This window comes from Urocampus carinirostris, chromosome 17, assembly GCF_059441175.1.
Source record: "Urocampus carinirostris isolate Australia breed hairy pipefish chromosome 17, RoL_Ucar_1.0, whole genome shotgun sequence".
NCBI classification, from domain to species: Eukaryota; Metazoa; Chordata; class Actinopteri; order Syngnathiformes; family Syngnathidae; genus Urocampus; species Urocampus carinirostris.
Genome location: NC_142365.1, coordinates 15,159,409 through 15,187,272, shown reverse-complemented (window position 1 = coordinate 15,187,272; position 27,864 = coordinate 15,159,409). Strand labels below are relative to the sequence as shown.

At 40.0% G+C, this 27,864-nt stretch overlaps 1 protein-coding gene across 2 annotated transcripts; it reads left to right on the top strand.

The window, feature by feature from the left end:
* The first annotated feature begins 95 nt into the window (after positions 1-95).
* Positions 96-27,578, top strand: LOC148349311 (sodium/hydrogen exchanger 6-like). 2 transcript variants are annotated; one of them, XM_088321042.1, is made up of 18 exons: positions 96-408; positions 4,489-4,688; positions 6,542-6,619; positions 7,410-7,486; positions 7,557-7,669; positions 8,524-8,629; positions 8,791-8,874; positions 11,360-11,501; positions 14,196-14,301; positions 14,362-14,450; positions 14,512-14,625; positions 16,010-16,121; positions 18,576-18,729; positions 20,401-20,431; positions 20,514-20,602; positions 21,584-21,689; positions 23,364-23,686; positions 25,610-27,578. In XM_088321042.1, exons 1-17 carry the CDS (start codon positions 243-245, stop codon positions 23,655-23,657), a joined length of 2,061 nt encoding a protein of 686 aa, XP_088177168.1. In that variant the 5' UTR covers positions 96-242; the 3' UTR covers positions 23,658-23,686; positions 25,610-27,578. The 2 variants fall into 2 exon arrangements, with proteins under 2 accessions (XP_088177168.1, XP_088177169.1); XM_088321043.1 differs by lacking the exon at positions 8,791-8,874.
* The last annotated feature ends 286 nt before the right edge of the window (positions 27,579-27,864 follow it).

Here is a 27,864-nt window from a genome sequence, read left to right as displayed (position 1 = left end):
TTAAACAGATAAGTGACTTAAAAACACCAAAATACACCTTATATTTAAAACTAATGTGTCTTAGTTAGTCTTAGTTTGAAAACCGGAAGTTTTCTTATTTTGACTCCTTCCCCGGAAATCTTTCTCGTTTGTTGTGGTCTGTCATAACAGTACACTCTAGCGCTCCCAAACGCCAACACCACGACGGCGTCTCCTCAAATAAGTCTTCTTTTCTGCGTTAAATCTTCTCCCGAAAGCCGGCCATGGACAACGTGGCGACGGAGAGGCTGGCCGAGGAGAGCCACCGACAAGACAGCGCCAACTTGCTCATCTTCATCATGCTATTGACGCTCACAATTCTCACAATTTGGCTCTTTAAACACCGACGCTTCAGGTTCTTACACGAAACGGGCCTGGCCATGATTTACGGTAAGGAGATAACCAACTAACCGCGGAGTCACACTAGTTAGCGATTACACTAACTAGCTTACTACTGTGGTGATTGACGGAGTCAGCTACACCAGGCTAATAATCGATTTTCATGTCATTGAAATTACCAACGGAGATAACCGTGGAACAAACTGGTTAGCGCTTATACTAACTAGTTTACTAGGTGATGGTTGACTGAGTTTGCTAAACCGGGATTATTTGACAACGGACTACAATAAGGATTTTTGCATCATTGAAATTGGTGGAATAATGACGTCAATCGGAAATTACATCCCCTATACCGGAACACGGTCTACTTACCCTACATCAAACTCATGGCCCGGGGGCCAAATGTGACCCGCCAAATTATTTTATGTGACCCGTGCGAGCTTAAAAAGTATGAGGTTCTAAAAATAAATGAGTTAAGAATGCTTTTACAAAAAACTACTGATAAGTATAAGGTTTACTAGAGACTCATAATCAGGGTTGGATAGGGTTACTTTAACTGGATTACTTTCAATTACTTTTAGATTACTCCAATACCAAATATGCTAATAAAAGACAAAAGAAACTAAATATGAATAAAATGATGACTCACAGCACGTGGTAAGCGTTCTCTCCTGGCTTTGATCTCTTTGATTTCTGGCAAAACTAACATAAAATGCGACAGAAATAAAATGAAAATAAATCCTAACAGTTTGCCAACATCATTTTTGCCGTTCCATGTATTCCGTTACTCCCCAAGCCTGCACAAAATTGAGTAATTTGATTCATATTTAGTTTTTTGTCTTTTATTAGCATACTTGGTATTGGAGTAATCCAAAAGTAATTGAACGTAATCCAGTTAAAGTAACCCTACCCAACCCTGCTCATAATAAGGAAAGAATATTTTAATGGATTTTGAACTTGTGTTGGGCGGGCGAGGGATGTGCGCCACCCGGTTGTATTTGCCCAAGACACACCACAGGAAGGATGGATTGTTTGCGCCGCTTGTCCTCAGTGGGGTCGCGGGGGTGCTGGAGCCCATCCCAGCTATCTTCAGGCAGTGGGCAGGGGACAGCCTGAACTGGTTGCCAACCAGTCGCGGGCCACAATGAGACAGACAACAATCCAATCACTCATTCACACCTGGGGACAATTTGGGACGTCCAATTGACCTGACATGCGTGTTTTTGGGGTGTTGGAGGGGGCCGGAGTGCCCGGAGGGGGGCCACGCAGGCGCGGGGAGAGCATGCAAACTCCACACAGGAACGTTCGATCTCATGACTGTGCCGCAGACGTGCTAACCACAATATGTTGTATGTATATATATATATATATACACAACAGTTCATGTCTTGGGAACCTCCTGCGTGGGTTCAAATCCAGCTCTAGACTTCCTGTGCGGAGTTTGTATGTTCTCCCCGTGCTTGCGTGGGTTTCCTCCGGGCACTCTGGTTTCCTCCCACATTCCAAAAACATGCGTTTCAGGTGAATTGGCCGGTCCAAATTGTCCCTAGGTGTGAATGAGCGAGCGAGTTGTCTGTCCCTGTGTGCCCTGCGATTGGCTGGCAACCAGTTCAGGGTGTCCCCTGCCCATTGCCCGATGATTGCTGGAATGGGCTCCAGCACCCCCGCGACCCTACTGAGGATAAGCGGTGTAGCTAATCAGATGAGATGCGACACCACAGGAAGAACTCTTTGACACTAGTGGTTAAGGGAAACAAGGAGAGCAGGAGAGGACCCAAACCTCTGAAGAGAAATTCCAACCTGTTCTAAAAGCTTTCCCCTAAACCTTTTCTTTTTACTAAATCTACTAAATTACAAGAGCTGATCTGCACAGAGAGAGAGAGAGAGAGAGAGAGAGGGGGGGTGTAGGAAGAGAGGGAGAAAAAAGAGAGTGAGAAAGGGGAAGAGAGGGAGAAAAAAGATAGAGGGAGAGAGGAGAAGGGGAAAAGAACAGGGAGAGATGAGGAGGGAGAAAAAGGAGTTGATGGATGGATTGAAACACTGCTCTAGTCTAGACTGAAGACATCAAAAAGTTGTTTACTTATTTTCCCATTTATGTTTTGATTGCTTTACCTAAAAGGGGACACCCTAATTCAACACATGAAACATGGTTACGCAAAAGGCAAATTAGCCTAAAAGTTTTAAGGAAAACACAAAAAGCAATAAAGAAACCAAACAGATCAAATAATAGATGCATCTTCCAGAAATATAGTTATTATTATTATTTTTTTTAATTAAAATCGAATAGAAAAAAACATTTTTGCTCAGCTAAAAAAAGAACGTTACTGGGAAAAAAAGGAATAATCCATAAAATTATCAGTAAGTGTAACAATAGCACTTTTCCAGTCCTTTTGATTTTATTTAAAAAAAAAATATATATATTTTTAACCTTTTTTTATTACATCAAATTGTCACATGACAGTTGTGACATGCCCTTATCAGTTGATGCTCAGGAATTTCGCGTCACTAAAGCTCTTCACAGTTATCATGTGACGGTGTGGACGCAGAAACTGGTTCAATTGGAGAAAAAAACTAAGCACTCGTCTTTGAATAGGAAAACTAGTGACAGTATAAGTAAGAAAATATATAATCTGTCCTTTTTGTTCAGCCAGAAAAATCTGATTGTTCTCATGTTATATTTATTTATTTTTAGTACATTAAAAACAATGATACTTGGAAAAGCAAAACATTAAAGTGTATTCCTCTTGCTTTTGTTACAATCCTGAGATCTGTTTCTTTCAGTGATTGCGTGCGAGCGATCTCTCACATAAGTAACATTTACTTCTAACATTTGTATGTTTTCATAAGAAATATTTATAAATCAGTATTTTTTAATAGAAGTAGTAGCACAACTTGGTTTTATCTCCTCTTAAACTCTTTATAATTTTCTCGAGGCACTGAAGAGGTCTGCCATCATCAGTCGCATGACTCGGGATGTTGTATTTTTATAGGATTGTGATCTAATCGCATTAAAATATATTTTGATTTTCTTTTGAAGTAGTTGCACAACTTGGTTGTGTCACCTCTCCACTTCTTTGCAATGTGTTTGAGGCACCGGAGAGGCCATAATCAGTCGCGTGGCTCGGGACATGTACTTCTCATATTTATGTTTCTCAAAAGAATATATTTTGATTTTCTATATAAGTCCACATCTTGGTTGTGTGTCCGTGCTACCTCTTTATAATGTGCACGAGGCTCCGCAAAGCTTGGCCATAATAATCCGCATGGCTCGAGATGTGTGCTTCTTATCCTTTTTATGTTCCGGATTAGCATTAATATATTTTGAATTTTGTGTTTTTCTTTTAAGTATTAGCACAACCTGCTTGTGTTTCCTCTCATTTGTACCTCTTTATAATGTGCACGAGGCACCGGAGAGCTTGGGCACATTCAGCTGCACATCTCTGGTTTAATTCTTGCCATTTTTATGTTCGGTAATTGGAATGTTATGCTTTGTGTTTTGTTTTTTTAGAGGTAGTATTAGCATTAATATATTTTTATTTATTTTTTAATTGTTTAATTTTTTTTTCGAAGTAGTAGAACAACTTGTTTGTGTCTCCTCTCCACCTCTCTGTAATGTGATTGAGGCACTGGAGCCCTTGACCTTAAACAGTTGCATGGCTGTTTGTGATTGTATTGGCTTCTCAACTTAAGGCAGTATTGAAACTTTGTTAGTTTTCCAAATTTTTTTTTCCTTGCACTCTGTTTAATTCATATTGAGAGCTGTCCAAGTCTGCAAATGAGTGTCTTAGATCAGTGTTTTTCAACCTTTTTTGAGCCATGGCACGTTTTTTACATTGAAAAAAAATTGCAGCACACCACTAACCAAAAATGTTATTAAATGACACTGAACAGTATGTTTAATTACAATATAATTTATAATACCCCAGTTTTTAGAGCACATACACTTGACAATGACATAATATTTGCAGAAAATGATTCATAAATGTTTTATAAAATTTTAAATTTTAAATAGAAACAATTGATGATTTTTCACAGCACACCTGACGATCTCTCACGGCACACAAGTGTGTCGTGCACAGTGGTTGAAAATCACTGTCTTAGAAAATGTATTCCTCTTGTTTTTGTGGAAAGGTCTCCTGGTGGGCGTGATCCTGCGCTTCGGCGTGCACGTTCCCCCCGTGACGAGCGACGTTGTGCAGGGTTGCGCCGTCAACGCCAGCCCTGCAACCCTCCTGGTCAACGTCAGCGGACGATTCTACGAATACACGCTCAAGGGAGAAGTCAGTCGCGCCAAAGGCCGACATATGCAGGATGACGAGATGCTCAGAAAAGTACTGACGAGGGTTCAATTTCTGTATTTAACACATACATACGGCGCCATTGATTATTGGGCGCGGGGGTCCTCTGCTGTCCTCTGTAGCGTGTCGTTTTAGGGAGGTTTTTGATTACTCCTCAATAAAGTAAGAATATACATGCACACGTACGCCTTCCCTGGAGAGCGACAAAGTCGGCATCCGTTTATTTAAAACAAATCACTGAACTTCATCTCTCGCGCGCACACTCTCTCTCGCGACACTGTTCGCCCTGCTCACGTCATCCAATCGCGCCTCACTTTCTGCGTCGACACTACATCTACCTTAAAGCAACATAGACATTATACTAGTGTGCGTATTTAAAATTACAGCGGGAGCAAAACTAAGTTTGGTTGTCGTTTACTTGAATATTTCTTACAAAGTACTAACATTTTTTAATCACCAATAAGTGCAGGCACGGTAAAACACAATTTTAAAAAATAGTTTGGCACTCACATTTTCTTACCAGTAATTCAAAGTCCTCACCCTCAGTTTCTGCGCTAAAACTCCATCAAAGATGGCAGGTTTACTTTTCCTCGGAAATATTAACACGCCCGAGGCTGCCTTTCACTCTTAGTGAAACTGTGGTCTCCATCGCTTATCCATTGCTCGCACGTCACTGGCAGCCTTATTTTGAACGGCCGGTTCACACCAATGTCCAGTGCCTGAAGTTCCACACGTCACCTGTTTGCCTTCTCATGGTGTTGTCTACTATACACACATGGCACAATGCATGAAAAAGCACACTCCACAGTTTGAAGAAAATTCAAATGTACTTCCTATGGTCTTGAAAATATGGTACTTTAAAAATGTAATCTGATACTGTTACCCATTGAAAGATTTAATAAAAAATGTAATTTGAATACCATAATATTGCAGTAATGTAACTTGATTGCTTTCAATTATTTTTGGATGACGCCAATACCAAATATACTCATAAGAAAATCCATTTTTTATGTTTTTCTTATAATAATGGCATTTTTTGTAATTTATTGATCAGCAAACTAGCAATCCAACGAATCACAAATTTAATTTTTGCGTAGTTTAGACTCTTGGTTCCCAAAAGTGGGCGGTACCGCCCCCTTGGGGGCGGTGGAAAGATCTGGGGGGGATAAGGAAGAAGGGGGCTTTAGGGGGGCGGTAGGGGGACGGCAGTCCGAAGTCAGAAGTTTGAACGTCTGTTTGACGATTTGTACACAACACGTTAGGTCTGCACGATTAACCCAAATCGAATTGACATCGTGATGTGATGTCGTGTGGTTGTGAAACCGTAAAGCACTGCGTTTTTTTCAAGGTTTTGTTATGAGTGATGGAGTTTTGGCCAACCACAATTGTTACTGTTCAAGTTTTAAAAGCGCCGTCCAATCAGACGCAAGTTTTAATAATGGCACAAGCCAATAAACGCGATTCAAAGTTTGCAAGCACCACACTATGCCACACCCACCGTGTCAGCTCATTGAGTGTCATGGTGGACTCCGTAGACATAGTCCCAGAGTCAACAAACGAGAAAGAAACGAAGCTTGCACCGTAGAAGGGCGGTACATCACTTGGTTGGACCTATCTTGGTTTTGACGAAGCGGCCGGGGAACAAAAGAAAACGCTTACTGCAGAATTTGCTTTTGCGTAGTCTAGGAATTAGCTGGGGAGCCAAGGGGGCGCCAGCCTGCAAAAGTTTGGGAACCATTGGTTTAGAGTGAGGTTCTAAATTTGCTGGATGTGAATGATTCTGTATAATTAAAACGAATCGTATACCAGCATAAATTACTTAACTTTGAAAAAATATAATGAATGCACAAAACTAACAAAAACTAATTTCATCTTCATTTCCTCAGGTTACATTTGACCCAGAAGTTTTTTTCAACATTTTGCTGCCTCCAATCATCTTCCACGCAGGCTACAGTCTAAAACGGGTAAGGCGATACATTCTTTGGAAAGATTATCGTACGTTAGATTTATTGATTCTTAGATTATTGCCATACAAAACAATCTTTACATGCAGGGAATAAGATGAAAATATAGTCGATATTCAGGTTTTATAAGGTGATAAAAAAGTGCACAGTAACCCAAATATTCTTTTATCTGCAAATCTTCCGGTTAAGTGTGTTGGTTAGTCTGTTCATAGTCCGAATAACTTCTCTGTTGAGCTGATGCCTTGTAGACGTTCTTGATTCTATCTCCTAAGGTTTTTCTTCCTTCTTTAGGTGCCGCAAACAAAAAGCGAATTAGACATGCTAATTCTGGCTAGCTCGCGAAATATACAGTATACAGTCATTCCAAATGTACGGGATTCAATCTTGCCACTAGCTGGTCAACAGATTATTCAAATTGATGAAGCCATGTAAACATGCACAGTCATCGAAATATGATAACATTCTGACGGTTAATATTCCGATAAAGAGGGTTAGGTTACTACGTTCGTAATCTGAATGTTTTAGGGGGTAAAACAGTTCGACTCATCCAAAGACTTTTGTGCAGTCTCCATTTCTTCTATAGTTCTTCTTTGTTGGTGCCTCTAAGAACTTTGGGCCTGTAGAACAGATTGGAATTAGCTAGCTAAATGTGGCTAACTCATTATACATACAATATAACCTCAATCCCTACACATCATTTTCTGTTTTCTCTATTTGGTTTCACTTCAGACTGCCTTCTAATACAACTGGTTACAGATGACAAAAACAGTTTTATGATGTTCTTTTACAGAGACATTTTTTCCGCAACATCGGCTCCATCCTGGCTTACGCTTTCATGGGAACGGTGATATCTTGTTTTATAATCGGGTAAGCAGTCCGTTCCTATTCGAAAACTAACTTCTCTGAGTCTTTGACAACTTCTTGTAATGTTTCTCAGGCTCATCATGTACGGATTTGTGTCCTTCATGAAAGCGGTGGGCCAGCTCGGGGGAGACTTCTTCTTTACCGACTGCCTTTTCTTCGGCGCCATTGTATCCGCCACTGATCCGGGTACGACTTTAAAAAAGATTTGTCATCCAGCTCAATGATTTTTGTTATGGGCCTTTTGATTGATTGAGTTAGTTTTTCTCTAAAAAACTGAATGAATCACCAAGTTAAATTGCCCCATAGCGGGGTATAGAAACCGATGGGAGCTTATGCATTCACAACCCCGATACCCCGGAAAAAAACATTGGAATGACAAGATATTACATTGTAGACCACTTAAATGTAATATATGTGTATGTGATTGAATACAGTTAGAAATAAATATACATGTAAAGGAAGATGAAATTTGATTTACCTTTGATGTGACTTGGGCTCGTACAGTAGAGTAGCGGGTGGATGCAGAGGGGGGTAGAGGAAAGCAACAGCACATTGAAAATGATACTGATTTTTCAACTTACAGCTGGTAGCAATTTACATACCTTCTGGATATTTCTTGATCATCGCAAGCTTCATTTCCATGATCATCATGTTTTTGCTTATCCCTTTAGCATCTTAGAAATAGAACGCAAAATAATTTGTTGTTGATCTAGTGTAGTTGGGGAAATGCCGTAAAGAAGGGTAGAAAAAACATCATATTCCGCACTCTTAAGTAAGAACGCCGTAAAGCAGGGTCACCATATCCCAGGGTCTATTGTAGTCCTCGACTTGCCAAATTGCCAGTGGAGATGAATGAGAGCAGCTATAATATAGATAACAGGCTTTCCTTATCATTAAAAAGTAAAAGTGAAAAAAAAAAACCTTCACTATCCAAATTTCTCATTGTTTTTTTTATTTATAATGACTTTTTGGTCCTTTATGAGAGACTTTCAGATGAGAATCATAGATTAATAACAAAACATGTTTTTTCATTGTTGCAGTGACGGTGTTGGCCATTTTTAACGAGCTGAAGGTCGATGTGGACTTATACGCTCTACTTTTCGGGGAGAGCGTGCTCAACGACGCCGTGGCCATCGTCCTCTCATCGTAAGTTAAAACATGAAAAAAATGAAAATCAAGCAATTGTTATCGTCCCATCATCCAATCATCTGCTGGAATTTGCATTAATTGAAGTCCCTGTCATTCCACTGCTGGCCTTCCATCCATCCATCCGTGTCATTCCTCATCTACCGTACGTATGCATGCAGCGTTCTCCTCCGATTGGAGAAGCAGACTAGGCGGGGGGGTCCAATTGGCAGCCTAGAGTGGACCAATCAGACAATCGGTCCTCGGTGGGTCGGCGGGATTTCTTGGTGCTTGCTTATTTCCTCAAAAAGTGTACGAGAGATGTCAATATTTTTTATCCTTTTTGTTTGTAGTTCCGATCAATAACGCAGCAAAGTTCTAAACCGCTTCAATTTCCAATCATCACCCCAATATGAGTCTTTGAGAAGATGTGGAAAAGTCAGTTAAGATAAACGTCTTACGTGAGCTCACATCTAAAGATCGTTTGTAATTGCTAAATGAGGTTTATACAAAGATGGTAAATGCAATTTCAAGACAACAACCAGTTTCCTGAGGCAATTTGAGCTCATGACGGCATGCAAATGCAAAATATTGCAAACTGTATTTAAAATAGTGATGAATTATAGCATGGAACCAAGGGGCTAACAGGAATTGCTAGAAAAGTAACCAATGGTAAAAAGGGAAAAGGCTGGAATCATGGGGCTCTGTGATCTTCATTAGCATGATCAGTTGTGGAAGGTATGTGACACTGAAGGACGAAGCAGGAGTAGCTACCAATAGCAATGGTGGCTAGCAGCAAGCCATGGCCTGCAGCCAAGTGGCTAACATTATTTGCTAGAAAAGGAACTAGTTGAAGATGCCAGAATCATGGGACTCACTCCAATACGTTCGCTATAATGAACAACCGTGGAAGGCGAGTGACACTAAAGCATGAAGCAGGACTAGCTAAAAATAACAATAGCTGCTAGCGGCGAGCCATAGCCCGCAGCCACGTGGCTAACAGGAGTGGCTAGAGATAATAAAAGTGGAAGATGCAGGAATCTCAGACTCCGGATGTTTGCTAGCATTAGCAGCTGTGGAAGGCGAGCGGAACTGAAGGACAACGCAGGAGTAGCTAACCATAAGACTAACGTCAAGTGGCTAGCTTGAGTGGCTAAGGAGGAAACAAAGACAAAGATGCATAAAGGACAGGACTGGGGAATCATCACATTTGTGGCTCAGTTGTTTGCAGTATAAAAGGGTCTAGGATGACAAGCGCCAAATGAATCTCAGAGCTTCATTGCGTAATAGGCTAGAGAAGGAAGCAGCGGGAAAAAAATGGAAAATGATGGAAAAACAGGACTTTGCATCGTACTCTTGCATGACCAGCTGTAGAAGGTTAGTTATATTCAAAGACGAAGCAAGTGAAACTAGCAATAACGATAGCGGTTGGACTGCAGCCAAGTGGCTAACATGAGTGGCTCAGCTGTTTGCAGCAAGTGGCTGTTAGATGCTAAAAGCATTACTGGGAAAAGTTAGCTGAGCAAAATCCTCCTTCAGGCTTCCGTAGTAACAACATGGCCGCCATATATGTCAGTCATTTAGTGTTACTACATATTTCTTAACCTAAAATCAAGTTTATGAGATAGCTGTTGCTGTGTTTTTGTTTATTATTTCAATCAATATTATTTTATTTACATTAATGAAGTATATTTACACCACTTGGGGTCACTATAAATGTATTTTTCTCAATTATTTTGAGGCCACTATTTGAGGAAATATCCAAAGTTTAAATCAGTTTTTCCTTATGGATTACAGCCGGTTTGGGATTCGTTTTTCCCTGCAACGGATTTCCGCTGTTTTAGACACTCCCTCATAAACCGACGCCCATCCTCGATCATTTGAAGCAGGGGGGTCAAACTCAATAGAGCTTGGGGGCACATCGTAGAAAAAAGTTCTCGCGGAGGCCAAACTATGAGATTAGGGAGAAAAAGAGAAAGGGGGAGAGAGAGAAAATGAGCAAGAGAAAAAAAAGAAATAATGATATAATATAGAGTGAGAGAGACAGAAAGAGAAACACAGAAAAAGAGAAACTCAAAGAGAAGGATAGAAAGAGGTCAAAAGACAAAGACAGAAAGAGAAACAGAGAGGGACTGAAAGAGTAAAAGTGAAAGAACAAAGAGAAAAAGCAAAAGATGGTGACAAAAAGGGTGAAAGACAGAAAGAGAAACAGATTTAAAGGAAGTGAGAGAGGCAGAGAGTGAGAAAGACAGAAAAATAGAGTTAGGGACAGGGGAAAAAAGGAAAAAGGGTCAAAGAGGGAAAAGAAAGAGTAATATAAAGATGGAGAAAGAAAGGGATTGAGCAAGAGAGAAAAACGTGAGAGAAATGGAGCAGGGAAGTGAGAGAGTGAGAAAGGGAGGGAGAGAGGAATGAGAAGAAGGAAGAGAGTGAGGGGAAAAAAGATTTAGAAATTGAGAGAGAAAGCGAGAAGAAGAAATCCAGCTGCAGTTGTCTTGTGAGTGGCCCTGCCTGGCTTTGGCGACATCAAGCGGACATATATCAAAGTGCAGGTCACTGTTTGATATGATGCGGCTCATTTTTCTCTTGGGCTTCTCTTAGTAGTGTCTCGCCGGCTTGCCGAATTCAATCTGTTGGCTGGCCTGATCCGGCCTGCAGGCTCCCATGTTTGACACCCCTGATTTAAAGTGACGGCGCCCGGCTTTTTGTTTTTATCGTTAGCATGTTAACGGTGTTTTTGCGCTCTGCCAGCTCCATCGTGGCCTACCAGCCGACAGGAGACAACAGCCACAGCTTTGAGACCTCGGCCATGCTTAAGTCTTTCGGGGTCTTTTTGGGCGTCTTCAGCGGCTCTTTTGCGCTCGGCGTGGTCACCGGAGTGGTCACCGCGCTCATATCCTTTTTAATGTCTTGTTACTCAAAAAGAGTAATATTTTATTAATAATCAGCTATGTTGGTCAAATTACCGTATCTTCCGCACTGTGATGAGGCACATCCACCAGCAAGAATCTTTTGTGATATATTTTTCATACATAAGGCGTACTGGACTATAAGGCACCTGGAATTAAAACTTCAGTAAGAGCTAGAGGTGCATAAAAAATAAAATTACATTTAAATAATGTAATTCATAGAACCTAAGTTACCATTATGACTTTTTGTCTCACCATTAATACTTTCATTCATAAATGGTTACTGTGATATCCCAACTCTCAATCATCCCCTTTTTCGCCAGCTAGACAACTAGTGAACGATGTCTCTCTTAGCCAAACTTCTTTTCTTTAGCTGCTGTTTATTTGGGGAATGGCCGCAACCATTCCCTTTATAAATCAATTCAAGTCATGTTTTTTATAGCCCTTAATCACAAAGCGTCTCAAAGGGCTGGACAGGCCACAGGTTATTGCAAACCACAGACTATTATTAACCAATCCCCTGATCTAAAACCTACACGAAGGCAAGGAAAAACTCAAAAACCTCAACATGAGGAATCAGTTTATTATTTGTTATTGCAACATCCATTGCAGCCTGGTTATGTCGCTGTCTAACTGAAATCAAAGTAGAAAGAAGTCCTGTCGCCTTGCTAACTACATTACCGTAAAAAAGTATTTGCCCCCTTCCTGAATTATGTGTTTTTGCATATTTATCACTCCCAAAGGTTTCAGATCATTTAACCATTTTAATATCACACAGAGACAACCCAAGGAAATACAAAATGCAGTTTTGAAATGTTGATTCCATTAATTACGGCACAAAAAAAACATTTCTGGTCCTATGTGAAAAGGTAATTGCCCCCCTTTGATAAATCACAAAGTAAATGTGACTAATGGTAGTTTTTGGGAAAACTGAGTTCCATTCCACAGGCCACACACAAAATTGAATCAAGAAATCACTTAAATTGAATCTGTTAGACAAAGTGAAGTAGGCTACAACATCTCAGGAACACAAGTGACATGCCACAATCCAAAGAAATTCCAGAATAAAGTAGACTAAAATGATGGAAATCTATCAATTCGGAAAAGGTCACAAAGCCATTTCCAAAGCTCTAGGGCTCCAATAAACCTCTGTCAGAGACAATATCCACAAATGGAGAAAACTGGTAAAAGTGGCAAACCTTACCAGGAGTGGTTGACTCACTAAGATTACTTCAAGAGTGCGGCGACAGCTCTTCCAGGAGGGTACAAAAGAACCTGGAAAAATACAGAAGGAACTGCAGTTTTCGCTGGCCTTAGTTAAAGTCTATGTAAATGACTCCACTTAAGGAAAGACACTGGCCAAAAATGGCATCCTTGGGATAATTCACAAAAGAACACAGAGTGTCCTCACATTTGCCAAAAATATCTTGATTATCCTCAAGACTTTTGGAGAAACACTCTGGACTGATGAGTCAAAAATTAAACTTTTTGGAATGTGTGCAGACTATCACATCTTGTGGAAAGCGGCACAGCAGTTGACAAAAAAACAGGATGCCAAAAGTAAAGCATGGTAGTGGCAGTGTGACGGTCTGCTTTGCTGCCTCATGGCCCGGACAACTTGTTGGGGTTGCCAGAATAGTGAATTCTGGTTTCTACCAGAAGACCCTGAAGGAGAACGTCCTGCCATCCGTTTGTGTCCTCAAACTTAGGTGCTCTTTGATCATGCAGCAGGACGACGATCCAAAACACACCAGCAATTCCACATCCGAATGACTTAAAAAAACGACGAAACCAAAACGAAGGTTTTGGTGTGGCCAAGTCAAAGTCCGGATTTAAATCCAATTGAAATGCTGTGGTGTGAGTTTAAGCAAGAAGTTCATGCTAGAAAACTCCTCAAGATTGCATATTTGAATTTTTTTTTGCAAAGAAGAGCGGGCTAAAGGTCCTCCACAGAGTTGTGAATGACTCATTACCAATTCTTGTTTCATTTCTGTTATCACCGCCACAGGTGGCCCAACTTGCTATTAGGTTCATAGGGCAATTACTTTTTCACATAGGGCCTAATAGGTTGTGATTATTGTTTTTTGATTGATTATTAGAATTTGATTATTGTTAACGTTCCTGTAAAATTCACCTAAGTCCAAGACATACTCAAAGTAAATTGAATGTTGTTCTTAAACCATTTTGAGAATATAGTCAGTTAACACACTAAAGTTTTGTCCTGAACTGAAATACTTTAAGTGCTACTAACATTGAATAATCTGAGTTATAACACACAGAAGGTTTTCATTCTTGCCCGATTATTATTTTTTTTTGCAATCACATTTCTGCAGAAGAGTGTAGCATGGGCATCTTAGCTGGAAAACAGCTGGGACGATAGAAAACCTGTGCAACTGTGGATTTTATCCCAAGGGAAAACATTTATTTTTAATCAATTGAATTAAATACATAATTAGATTAAATTAATTCTGTTACTAGATAGGTTAAGGGATTAAACCAAATTACAAGAGATTTTTTTTCCCCGAGTGATTTTTATTTTTGTATTTCTTTCCCAAAGGAATGTTTTTTTTCAGGTAAATTATTTTTAGGAGATTTTATTTTGTTTACACTTGCTATCCAGTGATGATGACATGAATCATTTGAACTCCTTCGCTGGCATTGTCTTAACTCTTGATCACGTGACTAAGTTCACCAAACTGAGGGACTTCCCCCTGCTGGAGACGGCGCTCTTTTTCCTCATGTCCTGGAGCACCTTCCTCCTGGCCGAAGCTTGCGGCTTCACCGGTAGAGTCCCGCTCGTCTTTTAGAACTGAAGCCGAATCGTAATCACGTTCCTCGATCTAGGTGTGGTCGCCGTGCTCTTCTGCGGCATCACGCAGGCTCACTACACCTTCAACAATCTTTCCCAGGATTCGCAGGATCGCACCAAGCAGGTGAGTACGATAAGGGACACGCCAACAGAAACTAGCTGCCATTTTTCAAATTTCTCTGCAGTTGTTCGAGCTGCTCAACTTCCTGGCAGAGAATTTCATCTTCTCCTACATGGGCCTGACGCTCTTCTCCTTCCAGTCGCACGTCTTCAACCCTTTGTTCATCATCGGGGCTTTTGTATCCTTTCACTGGCATTCAATTTGGAATGATTGATTTTTGGAACCCAAAAAAAACCTGCAGGTGTGCACTGGATTTTAGGGCGCATCCCCCAAAAATGAACACGAAAGACTGTCCTTTGAAACGAAATTGAAGTAAACACAAGGACTATAATGTGGATGGTAAGCAAAAAATTCGCAAAACAGAAGAAAAAAAAGGGGTGACAGGAAAAAGACGGAATTCATCTTGGTTCCGTCCCCTTGACAATCAAAACATTTTTCACATTATTCTTGTCATGTAATTAGATTTTTATAACAATGCATTTTATGTAACTTGAATCACATCTCATCAACACACAAGAGAATTAATCATAAACTCTTTATAAAAGAGGATGAAAAAAATCTAGATCTGCATAATCATGTGCCGTATAACATATAGATATCATTTAATGGGTACCATTTTTTTTATCTTATTGACTCTTAATCTTTTCGCCTTAACATCTCCCCCTCATTTTTGATCATGTCTCAATTGAGTTTTTTTCTAGCAGAAGAGCCAAAAGTAAGTCTTGAGCCGATGAAACCAGTCTAGCTGGTGTGTCAGTCATTAGTTTCCATTTTGATGTTGAGGACTTTGAATGTATTGTAGAGGTCTGCTTTCAGCATTTTCCAGGCGTTTTCGAACGTGGTTGTCTGTTCGGCGAGGGTGTCGGCCAGGGTGGCATCACAGCGTCCTCAACATCTTCATTTGTGTTGAACACCAATTGAGAAAAACATTGATTGACATTGAAAGCCTGAACAGTCCCGAAATTCGGATCGGCTTGGGCTTAAGATCTTACCTCTTGGCTGAAAGTGGCGAAAAACCTTTTTTTGAGTTTGCACGTTCTACCCGTGCTTGCGTGGGTTTCCTTCAGGCACTCCGGTTTCCTCCCACATTCCCAAAACATGCATGTCAGGTTAATTGGCCATCCAAATTGCCCCTAGGTTTGAATGAGCGAGTGAGTTGTCCATCTCCGTTTGCCCTGCGACTGGCTGGCAACCTGTTCAGGGTGTCCCCTGCCCACTGCCCAGAGATAGCTGGGATGGGCTCCATCCAAAAGGACTATTTTTGAGGGTGCGCTTTCTAATCTGGTGTGCCTAATGTGAAAACATTTTCACAAAGGACTATTTTTGAGGTTAGGTATTATACTCTAGTGTGCCTAGTATATGAAAACATTTGAGAAAAAGACTATTTTGTAAGGTGCGCCTCATCATCTGGTGTGCCTCATATATAAAAAATATTTCCGAGAAGACTATTTTCGAGTGTGCGCCTTGTAAACTGGAAAATAGAGTACTGTACCTGTTTGAAACCTTTTCCTCCCTTACTATCCAAGCTTGGCACGTAGCCCTTGACCCAAATTGTACTTTAGATTGCGGTGTTCTTAGGCAGGGCGGCAAATATCTACCCGTTGTCTTTTCTGCTCAACCTGGGCCGCAAGAACAAGATCAGGTCCAATTTCCAGCACGTGATGATGTTTGCAGGTATGTTTTTGCAATTTCATTTTTGCATTTTCTCCATTTATTCTTCTTGGGTTTATGCAAACTTTAGTGCACTCACTTAAAAATGCATCTTAGTACTGTCATTTAGTTTTTGCCTAGTTTAATGCCATTTCTTTACAGCAGAGAGCAGTATTGTTCAAGGTACTTATTGAAAGACCGTACTGTATTCTAAAAAATGCATTTCATGTATTTGTTTTTGGAATGTTTTTATTTTTTCAGTTTAAATGAAATGTATTAGGCTTTTTATTACTATTTATTTGAGGATTAAGTGTTTCTTAAGAGTTGTGTAGCAATTTGTACACAAAATTTAGTTTGCTTTCTATAATCAAATACATTTTTATCAAAATTCTTTAAAAAAATGATTTGTACATTTCATATAGTGTTCCTTTCATGGTTTGGGCACATTTGAAATGAAAATTACTCTCTGAACAGGTTTTAATACTCAGCTTTTTATCCCAAAAATGTACTGTCACAAGATTAAGTCTACAAAATTAAGATGAGATTTCTTCAGGAAAAAAATATATATTTGACAGTCTTCAACTTTTGTTTTAATTGAGAAGAATGCAAAAAAATACCCTCGAATGATATTTTTAAATGCAAATGTAAACAATACATTAAAGGGACAGTGTGTTATATTTAGTGCATTCTAGCAGTGCAAAAAATGAACTGAACTGAACAGAATGAACTGAAACAAACTGATTTGAATACTAGGGAAAAATACATAAACTTTCATACCAATGGGGTTTTTTTTAATTTAAAAAAAATCATCCCCCGCCATGGATGCCGCCACGCTATGCTTTCAGGCGCTGACCCTCGCTCATACCAGATAACACAGTGCTATCTAGTGGTGAACTGTTACACATTGGGGCTTCAAGAGCAGAAGCATTTTTCAAATCCTTTTTCTATTAAATAGAAGATAGCAGTAGTGGCGAACAGCTACACATGGGAGTAAACAGGAAGGACCCCAACAACATCTAAATCAGGGGTGTCAAGCATACGACCTGTGGGCCGAACCGGCCCCCAAGGAAGTTCCATCAGGCCCGCAGGATCTGAATACTTTCTTTACACATTTAACATCACTCCCCTTAGTTTGTAAGGTGTAGGCAGGGATTAAATATAGATTTTATAGGCACATGTGCAAATGTTTTAAGAATTCCTTTCTTGGTAAATCTCATTTAATATTAAAGTTGAAGAACCTTTTAAAGTCCATGAACTACATTTTAGGATACCAATTTATTGTTAAAGTTTTGTGCCTTTTTAGAATCATTGGGATCAGTTGCAATGCATATATGAGAAAGTAAATTGCACATTTGTCCATGAAATGTTTTGTAAAAGGAATGTTTAAATTTCATTATTTTCCTAAAGACATGATATTTTGATTATTTATAGCATGTATGGTATAATTTTAATAGTTCGGCCCACTTGACATCTACCCTGGCCATATGTGGCCACCGATGTGAAATGAGTTTGACACCCCTGATCTAAACGGTATTCTTACTTTTTTGTCTTTTTGATATGTTTAAACTTAAGTCGACTTAAAATAAAAAGAGGGCGGCACAGCGGCTGAGTGGTTGGCGTGTCCGCGGCGCAGTTCCGAGGTCATGGGATAGAATCCTCCAGTGCGGGGATTGCATGTTCTCCCCATGCTTACATCACACTGCCACCACCATGCTTTACTGTTGGCATTGTGTTATCTTTGTCAACTGCTGTGTCGTTTTCCACAAGATGTGACAGTCTGCACACATTCCAAAAAGTTTAATTTTTGACTCATCAGTCCACAGAGCGTTTCTCCAAAAGTCTTGAGGATAATCAAGATGCTTTTTGGCAAATGTGAGGCGACTCTGGGCAGCACGGCGGAGCAGTGGTTAGCGCGTGTGCGGCACAGTTCTGAGGTCATGAGATCGAACCTCCTGTTTGGAGTTTGCATGTTCTCCCCCTGCTTGCGTGGGTTTCCTCCAGGCACTTCAGTTTCCTCCCACATTCCAAAAACATGCATGTCAGGTTGATCTGTCGGTCCAAATTGTCCATAGGTGTGAATTAATGAGTGAGTGAGTGAGTTGTCTGTCCCTGTGTTCCCTGCGATTGGCTGCCGACCAGTTCAGGGTGTCCCCTGCCCACTGCCCGTTGATAGCTGGGATGGGCTCCATCACTCCCGCGACCCTACTGAATATAAAAAGACATCAGTGGATTTCTAATTTGAAAGGGATTCCAATCCGTTCTGGAGGCCCTTGCCTGAGCCCCTTGTTTTTATTACATGTCCTAGGTTACAAAAGCAGAACCGAAAAAGAACAATACAATGATTGGTCGGTTGTGACAATGATGGATTAGTAATAAACAACTGCGCAATGATAGTCAAAATAACAAACTGTCATCCTATAAGAAATCTCCTTCGCAGGGGTCCAATATTTAAATAGAATGAATGTATCACTCTTTCAGGACTGCGAGGGGCAATGACGTTCGCCTTGTCCATCCGGGACACTGCCACTTACGCCCGCCAGATGATGTTCTCTACCACTTTGCTGATCGTCTTCTTCACCGTGTGGATCTGCGGCGGAGGCACCATGCCTATGTTGTCCTTCATGAGTATCCCGTAAGCTATTTCTAGTTCTGCTTTCCTTTGAAGTAAAAGTGTGTATTGTAAAGGGACACCTAGTGGTGTAAAATTGCGTTGTTCTTGAAAATGAAATATTATTGATTTTAATTAAAGCAAAAATCACATCAGGCTCATACACATAATTTGTCGTTTGAAAATGGAATGAAGTGGACAGGTTTGGTCACCATCTTGCTACTAGAAGCCCAGAATGACCATTTTTCATTGGTGCTTTTAGCCCTCAACAGCCACTTACCTTCCATAGCGTAACCGCAAATGTGATAGTCGCCGAGTCCACTCATTCAGACACCTTCCCCCTTTTTTCTTCAGTTTTTTTCTTTAGTCGCTCATGTTAGCCACTTGGCCATAGGATATGGCTCACCGTCATTGTTAGCTGCTCCTGCTTTGTCTTTCAGTGTCACTCGCCTTCTACAGCTGGTCACGCCCCATGATCCAGGCCTCCGGCACTGATTGTATTTCATTTTTACCACCGTTTCCTTCTCTAGCCACTCAATGTCACTGGGTTCCAGGATTTAAGCATCTGGCACTTGTCTTTTTTTTTTTTACTTTTTCCTACTATGTTCTTTTTTTAGCCACTCATGTCACTCAATTCTGTGATTCACACCTCTGGCACTGGTTGATTTCAATCTTTTTTCCCAAATGTTTCCTTCTCTAGCAACGTATGTCACCAGTTTCTATGATTCAGGCATCTCGCATTTGTGCCTTTTGACTTTTTCCAAGTTGTTTCCTTCTCTAGCCACTCCAAGGGATAAGTTCTGTGATTCAGGCATCTGGTACACTTTTCTCCCATGTTTCATTCTCAAGCCACTCATGTGACTGAGCTCCATGATTCAGGCATCTGGCCATTGTCATCTTGGATTTTTCTCAATGTTTCCTTCTCCAGCCACTCACATCGCTAAATACTGTTATCTATGCCTGTAGGATTAGTTGTCTCCCACTTTTTCCCCACTGTTTCCTTCTCGAGCCACTCACATCGCCGTGTTTTGTGATCTTCCACTTGTTTCTGCTGTTTCCACTCATGTCAGTAAGTTCCATTATTTGAGCATCTGGCGCTTGCCATTTTCAACTTTTTCAACTGTTTCATTTTCTAGCCACTCACATTACTAAGTTCCATGGTTCGAAGCATCTGGCAGTGGTCATCTTCAACATTTTTTCCAGTATTTCCTTCTCGAGACATGCCATGTCACTAAGTTCTTTGAATAAGTCATCTGGCGCTCGTCTTCTTCGACTTTTTCCACTGTTTCTTTCTCTAGCAGCTTTTATAGCTAAATTCCCTGATTCAGGGTCCAGATGCTTGACAAATTCTGCATTGCACTCTTTGCAATCTTTTCCTGGCCTTCTTAGTAGCTTCTCCTGCTAGCTGCTAAAATTAACTATCCACACCCGCTTTGACCAACTCCAGATATTGGCTCTGTTTAGCTACTTCAGGTGTATCTTTTGTTTTCATTTGTGGGATTAACAACCTGTTGCTTGCTGAATTTCATCCCCACGTTTTGCCAGGTGGTATCCTTCAGACTTCCTAAATGTGTATTTTTCCAATGCACGCGTTTTAGCTCCATTTTAAGCTACAATGACCTCTAGTGGTTAATTATTACTCACTGTCACTTAAAAAAAAAATCACATTGACTTTCCTTTGTTATTTTCCCAAAGTGTCGGTGTGGATTCTGATCAAGAGCACTGGGTAAGTATGAGAGGATAAAATATTAGTTTTTATTTTGTAAAATAGAAAAATGAAAAATAAAACAGAATTTTTCACCCGACAGGGCTCAGGGATGCTGGACGGCTCCCAGAGGAGAAACACCAAACATGAGAGCGCGTGGCCGTTCAGGATCTGGTACAATTTTGATCACAAGTATCCTTGGAGTGGATGGAGTAAAAACAATAATTTAATGAGCTATTTTATAAAGCTATTATTAAAGTCCAGGGGAGTCAAACATACCACCACCAACAGATTCAAACTGGCCCTCAACACATTACTAAGAGAAACCAAAGAAAAAAAGAATTGAGCAACAATGACATGCAATTTTAAATATGTCCACTAGATGTCGTCAAAGCGACCTGTCACCCATAACCAACCGCTGTAGCTGTACAGTATGCTAACTACCATTCAGCAACCAAAGAACAGTTGAGGAAAGAACCATCCCTATGGGATTTGACTTAAAATAGAAGTCACCAACACGCTGTTTAAGGCAATACAATTTGATGTTTCACTTAACCGCAACATTTGCTACAAAACTGCTTTTTAATCCCCAGCGATCGGAAATGATCGGTTAACTCCCGGATTTGAAAATACAAATAAAAAAATCGCACCTGGCTAAGAAGTGTTAGCTCCTTTTTATAATAGAAATGCAATCTTACAGTGAAGTGCCATATTCAGGTAAGCATTTTATTAAAAATATATATTACCAAATATATAAAAAGCCTAAAGACTTTAAAAATTATTAATCATTTGAATAGTGTTTTTATGCCTTTTTGTCAGTTTCCAATCAGCATTAATTTCCCAGAGTTAAATACATTTTAAAGTTAATAACCACTACAAGATATTAAATCTTAGTGCAGGAAAGAAAAAAAACCTTGATAATTGTTTTATAATGAAACCTGACACCCCTGAATTATAATTGTAATTTAATAGTGAGCCTCCAAAACATCCCCAGCCTTACAGCTAAGGCACTTTTATTGCCATTTATTTATTAGTCCCGTCCCTGTGACCAGTGCTTTTTCTACCATGTGGCCCTCAAGCTAAAATGAGTTTGACACCCCTGCTTTAGGCACCAGCATCCTTTCATTCCCTTCTTTCATTGTTTTGAAATGTCCTTGACAGCTTTTTGTGCAGCTACTTAAAACCTCTCCTAACGCACAGTGGGCCCCCACTCACCGCCACCCTCCCCGCCTGTTGCGGGCCCCTGGCGCATTGCCTCACCAGCCCGCAAGCATACGAGGTTTGGATGCGCATAACAGAAATTTCGCAGTTCTTTTTGGGGCTTATTGGGTAGAAATCACTTGATTTTGACATTCTTATTAAATGAAATTTTATTATTCTATGAAAAAAATAAGTACAGTTCTGGTACTTTATATTTGTCTGTTTTTTTTTACTCAAAAGGACAACATTTTTGTTGAGGTTAGGTTTGTTTGAAAAACTTTATAGGTGTGCAGTGGGTGTTAAAGCAAAATCACACATTTTTAAAGTTGTTCTATTCAGAATTATCCATTTTTTATTCTTGTATTATACTTAATTTTTATGTTTTAGTTTTTGTGTATATTACGATCCATTAAAAAAAATACAGACGCTCCCCTACCTAAGAACGAGATCCAGACGATCGTTCGTAAGTTGAATTTGTTCATTTGTTGAATTTGCTTCAGTGCTATATTTTGTATGTTTAAGGTTTATACAAGTGTGTTTAAGGCTAGTATAAGTAACCTGTATTGTTTTGTACTAAAAAAAAATAAACATTTCATAGAATAATATGCTCTATAAAGATAAAGTTGAGTTTAATTTACACTCTACACCAACCATACTAAATGGATGCGCGAGATATGAAACAATAAAAATGTCAAAGTTCTTAGCGCGCTGGAGATTCAGTACAATATTTTTACACACGAACTAGGAAGAGGAACACATTTCTTCTTCGGGGTGGATACTTGATGACCTCTCACAGTGCCACCACATGCCGGTAGCGGCGGAAAGAAGCACTACAGTAATGTCCTGTTCTCGGAAAAAGGTGCACACAATACATAATCTAACTTACATGTCCGAATATACGTCATGCTGAAAAAAATGTTCGTATCTACCATTTTTCGTAAGTCAAATGGTCTCAAGTAGGGGAGCGTCTGTATTTGAGTGTGTTTTTTTTAAGAAATGTATCATATATTTGGACCGAGAGGGTTTTTGTGTAGAATATTGGCTCAACGTTTTATTTTACAAAATGACTGCCGTTATGGAAAATTTAGAGGATTTATTAAGGGTTAAAAAAAGACCAATATTTCTGGGTGGGGGGTGTTAAAACAATGTTACCTCTTTTTAAGGCTTATTTTAAACAAAATTACCTAATCATTTCCTACAATTTTTTTCTTTCAAATTGTTTTCGAGTATATTACAATCCAATGAAAAATATATTGGGGTGTTTATGGAAAAACTCATTCCTGGGTTATTTTAGACCAAGTGACTAATATATGTGATATTTTCTGGATAGGAGTGGTAGAAGGAGCTTGTGTGGGAAATGGCCAAATTTGATATATTTTTAATATATTCTTATTATTTTACAAAATGATTACAGTCCCTGAAATTTTTCTTTTTTGTTATTATAAAGAAAATCACCCATTTTTTGCATTTAATAACCACAATTATTAAGTGTGTTATGTATTATATGATTAGATAAAAATCAGGGTTGTTTAAAACAAACTAACGATATTTTTAAAGGTTATTTTAAACATATTGAATACATTTTTAACCCTTTGCTCTTATTTTTTTTAATATTGCTTTACAATTATTTTTACAACTGTTTTTGGAGGGCTCGTCTATATAACCCATGTCCCATCTTGACCCAAATTGGGTCATTTTTCACTCAACTGTTTTCTTTGAGTATCTCTCTGATTGGGTTGTGAACACCATACAGAACGAAGGTCCGCTCCACGACGAAGACTCGGACTTCATCATGAACGACGCCGGCGTGAACGCCATGTTCGCAGATGTTACCGTCAGCACGGACGGGGCCAAACGCCAACGTGGGCCTCTTCACGGCTCAGACTTTGGTTTTGACGACGGACTGGGATTGGGTGAGCAGGAGGTGTCCATTCGGGGCACTCGCCTGGTCCTGCCCATGGATGAGCCCGTGGATCCCCCAACCACCGTCACGTTGCCCCCGCCGCCTTCCCCGCCTCGCTCCGAGCCTCGCAGGCACAGATTGTGAGGACAGGTTGGGGCCGGTCGGCGACATAGGTAAGTTTTAACCCCTACTCCAGGCCTGGCCCAAATTTTCGACCGAGTTGGGCCTAAAATGTCAATTGTTACATTTGGGTTAGCCCGGTGTTCTGAGTTTCCCTCCTACCCTTCGAAATGTCCTACCAATGCCCAAACACGCATGCGCACCTACCTGGGAAACGTTTTCTTCCTACCTACAGTGCCGTGAAAAATGATTTGTCCCCTGGATTCTTGCACCCCTGCCCAGGTTGATTTCATCTCACCTTTCTACTGAAGGCCTAAATGATCATTTCAAAAAAGATGTGGGTTATGAAAACTGAATTCCAGTTTTGGGGTGGGGGAGGGGTTGGTTGAACTGAACAACGTCTTTGTTTTAGTTTTCAAGAAATCCAATTTAAGGTTTTGTTTTTGTACAAAGTGAAAAATTACAAATTGTTCTAAATAGTGATAATTAATGTTGCCTTTATATCGTTTTTTTCTTCATTGAGGATTTTTTTTAGATTTACCTTTAACAAAAGTAAAACATGCCCTGCGACTCCCCCACCCTCTTATATTTTTTTTCATTGCCTTTTTATATTTTCACTAAATGTGTTTTTTTTATCAATTATCAGCTGCACCCAGTACATTTTTAAAGGAAAAAAACTATACATACATAAGCCGCACCTGATTCTAAGCCGCACCCGACTATAAGCCGCATGTGCCCACATTGAAACGCGAGACATTTACAAAGAAAGACGGTAAGCAGAAAGAGTTTTAATTATATACGGTACCCTACCCCCTTAAAGTTCTGTTGGTTTGCTGGTGGGCCGCCGGACTTTTGATTAGTCCGGAGCGGCAGTAGCTCAGGAGGTAGAGCGCTCGTCTTGGGATCAAGGGATCCCAGTTCGAATCCCGACTTGTCCGTATTACATGTCGAAGTGTCCTTGGGTAAGACACTGAACCCCTAATACCCCCAATAAGCAGGTTAGCGCCTTACATGGCTGCAAGGCCGCTATTGGGAAATGTGGAGCACATTGTAAAGCGCTTTGGGAAGTCATTGACTTGAAAAGCGCTATATAAATGCAGATCATTTCAGAAAAAAATACAGGATTGTGCGATGTCACCATTCCCTGAAATACGTCATGCCGCATATCATTGAAAATATGACACTTCTGGGGTTCAAGATATGATGAGCATTTTGAAATATACTCATCAGAAAAACATCACAATCAGCCTGAAACAAGATACCTGAAAACTATTAAGTCGGCGTAACTCGCAAGTACGTCCCCTGGTCGTCTTCAATGACCACAAAAATGGCTTCGTTACATCAAGGCCAATCCATAGAATACAACCGTGTAAAATATTTATTCCAAGACACACGATAATGACGACAGATGAATAGGAATCCGTCCTAAACATGTCTGCTTCATTTCGCCACATTGTTTCCGTTTACAAATAAACAGATTCATAAAATGATTCCCTATATGGTAGTTAGCCCCTCCCCTTTCAATCGACACCTATTCCACAGTGAGGGTCTTTTCATGCTAATTTTTTTCATGTTAAAAGCGCAAAGTCTCATCAAACTTGCGTCTTCCTCGACACATTTATTCCACGTGTCTTACTCTCACCTTTACTGTTTGGGCGCCCCTGGTGGCCGTTAGAAAAAATGCATGAACTAGCCGCATCGTTGCATAAGCCGCAGAGTTGAAAGCTTGACTTATAGTCCGAATTAATGTACAGTATTTTACATTTGGGCAATGGTGCTCCTATATAATACTGAGGTCTTTTCCATCTTTTGTATATATTATTGTTTTGGTATTTGCTAACCTATTCAACACTTCCAATTCATCTTCGGTAGGAAGGTGGATTATTTTTGCACAATATGTTCCTTTTCTTCTGATAAATAAGGGAATGACTTGCCTAGTAATGCAACCAAAGACAAATCCTGCTCATATTTTTCAGGGTTTCTGGAGGACGTCAGCCATGTTTTTGAAGGTTAATGTGGAGGCCGGATCGTCGGAGGTCAGGTACAGCCTATGAAAAAAATAACTGCACTGGTTAGCGAGGCTAAGCTAAATAACAACTGACTACGTGAGTAGTTTTTTTTTGTGAGATTCAGTATATTTATTTATTTATTTGCTCTTCCACGGCATAATGTTTCGTTTTGGTCGCACGTAAGGTGGCGAAAGATTTATGAAAACCAAACAAAAAAACCACAGAGGTGCCTCAGTTTTCACACTTCATCTGTTCCAGGTTGGAGGTCAAAATCGAAATTTTTCGAAGTCTTTTTTTTCCGTGAGAAGAGTAAAGTCATTAATCTGTCCCGGCTCATATGAAGTCCACTTTTTTTCAATAAAATGTGTATTTAACCTGACATCTAGAACCTTAGAGGCGGCGTTATCAACATAGGCCTGGTAATCATTGGCTGCTCTCTGCCCCATCACTATGTTGTGATCAATGACAGTACAGACAATCCTATGCTGTTCAATTGTATATAAACACGTTTTTTTAACGTACCTATGGAATGAGGTGTAATGTCGTTTATTTCGTAATTTATGTATTATTTCCCAAAAAGACCGGTCTCGTTGCATTTAAACGCTATCTTCGATTGGGTTTCATTCTGCTATCCGGTGTACTCCAGAATGATTACAATAAACTTGCTCATTTTTTGGCACTTTATGAACTTTAGCCATGTGTGTGCGTTTTCTTAATTCTTCCGGATACCATCGACTTATAAGTGGAACAATGCTTCTATTAATACCAGTATTCTGCTTCAACCTCTCGGTGTCATGATTACCAATGTGATGCACCTGTGCCCGCTCCTTTGGCGCCAACTGCCTCAAACTCTGATTTGCTCCCTGTCCCTATTGGTGCCCACTCCTTTCTGTCGCCATTTGTCAGTCCATCTACGAACCTCAGTTAACACTAGGCAAGCCTCTTTCTACCCTGACTCCCACCTGTTTGAGTCCTGTCTGTCCCCCGGCTTCGACCCGTTTTTGATACTGACCACGTCTACTCTCCCGTCCCGGCTTTCGACCTCTTTTTGTCCCCGACCACGTCTACTCTCCTTTACTGGCTTACGACTCGCTTCTGACCCCGACCACGTTTTTGCTCTCCTGTCCCGGCTACTGACCCGTTTTTCCGTTACCGCCATCGCTAGACACAGAAGATCCACTTCAGCGTTCAGCAATCACCGGATCGTGGGCGCAACCCTTTCTCTTTCTTCCAATAAAACTTGTGAGAAACGCAACACAAGTGGGTTCTGGTCCTGACACTCTGGGTGATGTGTGATAGCTGAGGCACCGCTGTAATAATGTTGCAATGTTATAACTGTAATATGGTTGCAGGATGTCATTTGACTGAAATATAAAGAAAATGTTGTGCTGATTTCACTGACATCGAGAAAAACACAAACACTGCCACGTCTTTAAGGTGAGGACGGGCTAGACTATTGTCAACTCAAGTGCCTACCATGTCAATTGAAGTCATCAGAATAGATTTGTACGTTTTATCTATGGAATTGTGAAGTATACTGTAGCAGTATTTTCAATTTTTATGGCAGTGAAACTTCCAAAATTAAACTCTGTTCGAGTAGGAAAGGAAAATATCCGTCCGCTTGTTGAAATATTGATGATAATCTACGATTTCAATGAGATGCTAACGTGACTAGCATATATGGTACTGCTTGAAAATGGTTTAATTTAAATAATTTCAACCTGATGATTCTGATATGATGAAGTTGTAAGCATGAAGGATGTGTGTTTATATTTAAATTATTTTGTAGTTTTTTTTCCTTTTTTTTTTTAAAAGAAATGTGATCTAACGGTACAAAATAACTGACCAACTTCATCCCTTCTGTCCTGTGATTCTACATTTTTGTTCTCGTGTCTGGCAGTTTGCGAATGAAAACAGAAATAAATGTGAAACTGCGTTTTGTTTCTTCTCATGGTGTTTTGATTGAATAAGGTATCCTCTGTTTGTTGGAAATTATTGTTTATATTTAAAAACGTACGAGAAAATTCCCCGAGGACCGAACAGTGGGAAGCTTTTTTATGATTTGACTAAAGAAGCTAATAACAATTAATGGCATCAATATTTTAGGTAAGAAACATTCATTTATTGAACTCGCAGGTGACAGAAAGCTCTTTCTTAGGATGAAAAACAAGGATTTTATGCAATATGTTTTCAGGGGCTTTTGGTTTCTCAGTAAATCCTAC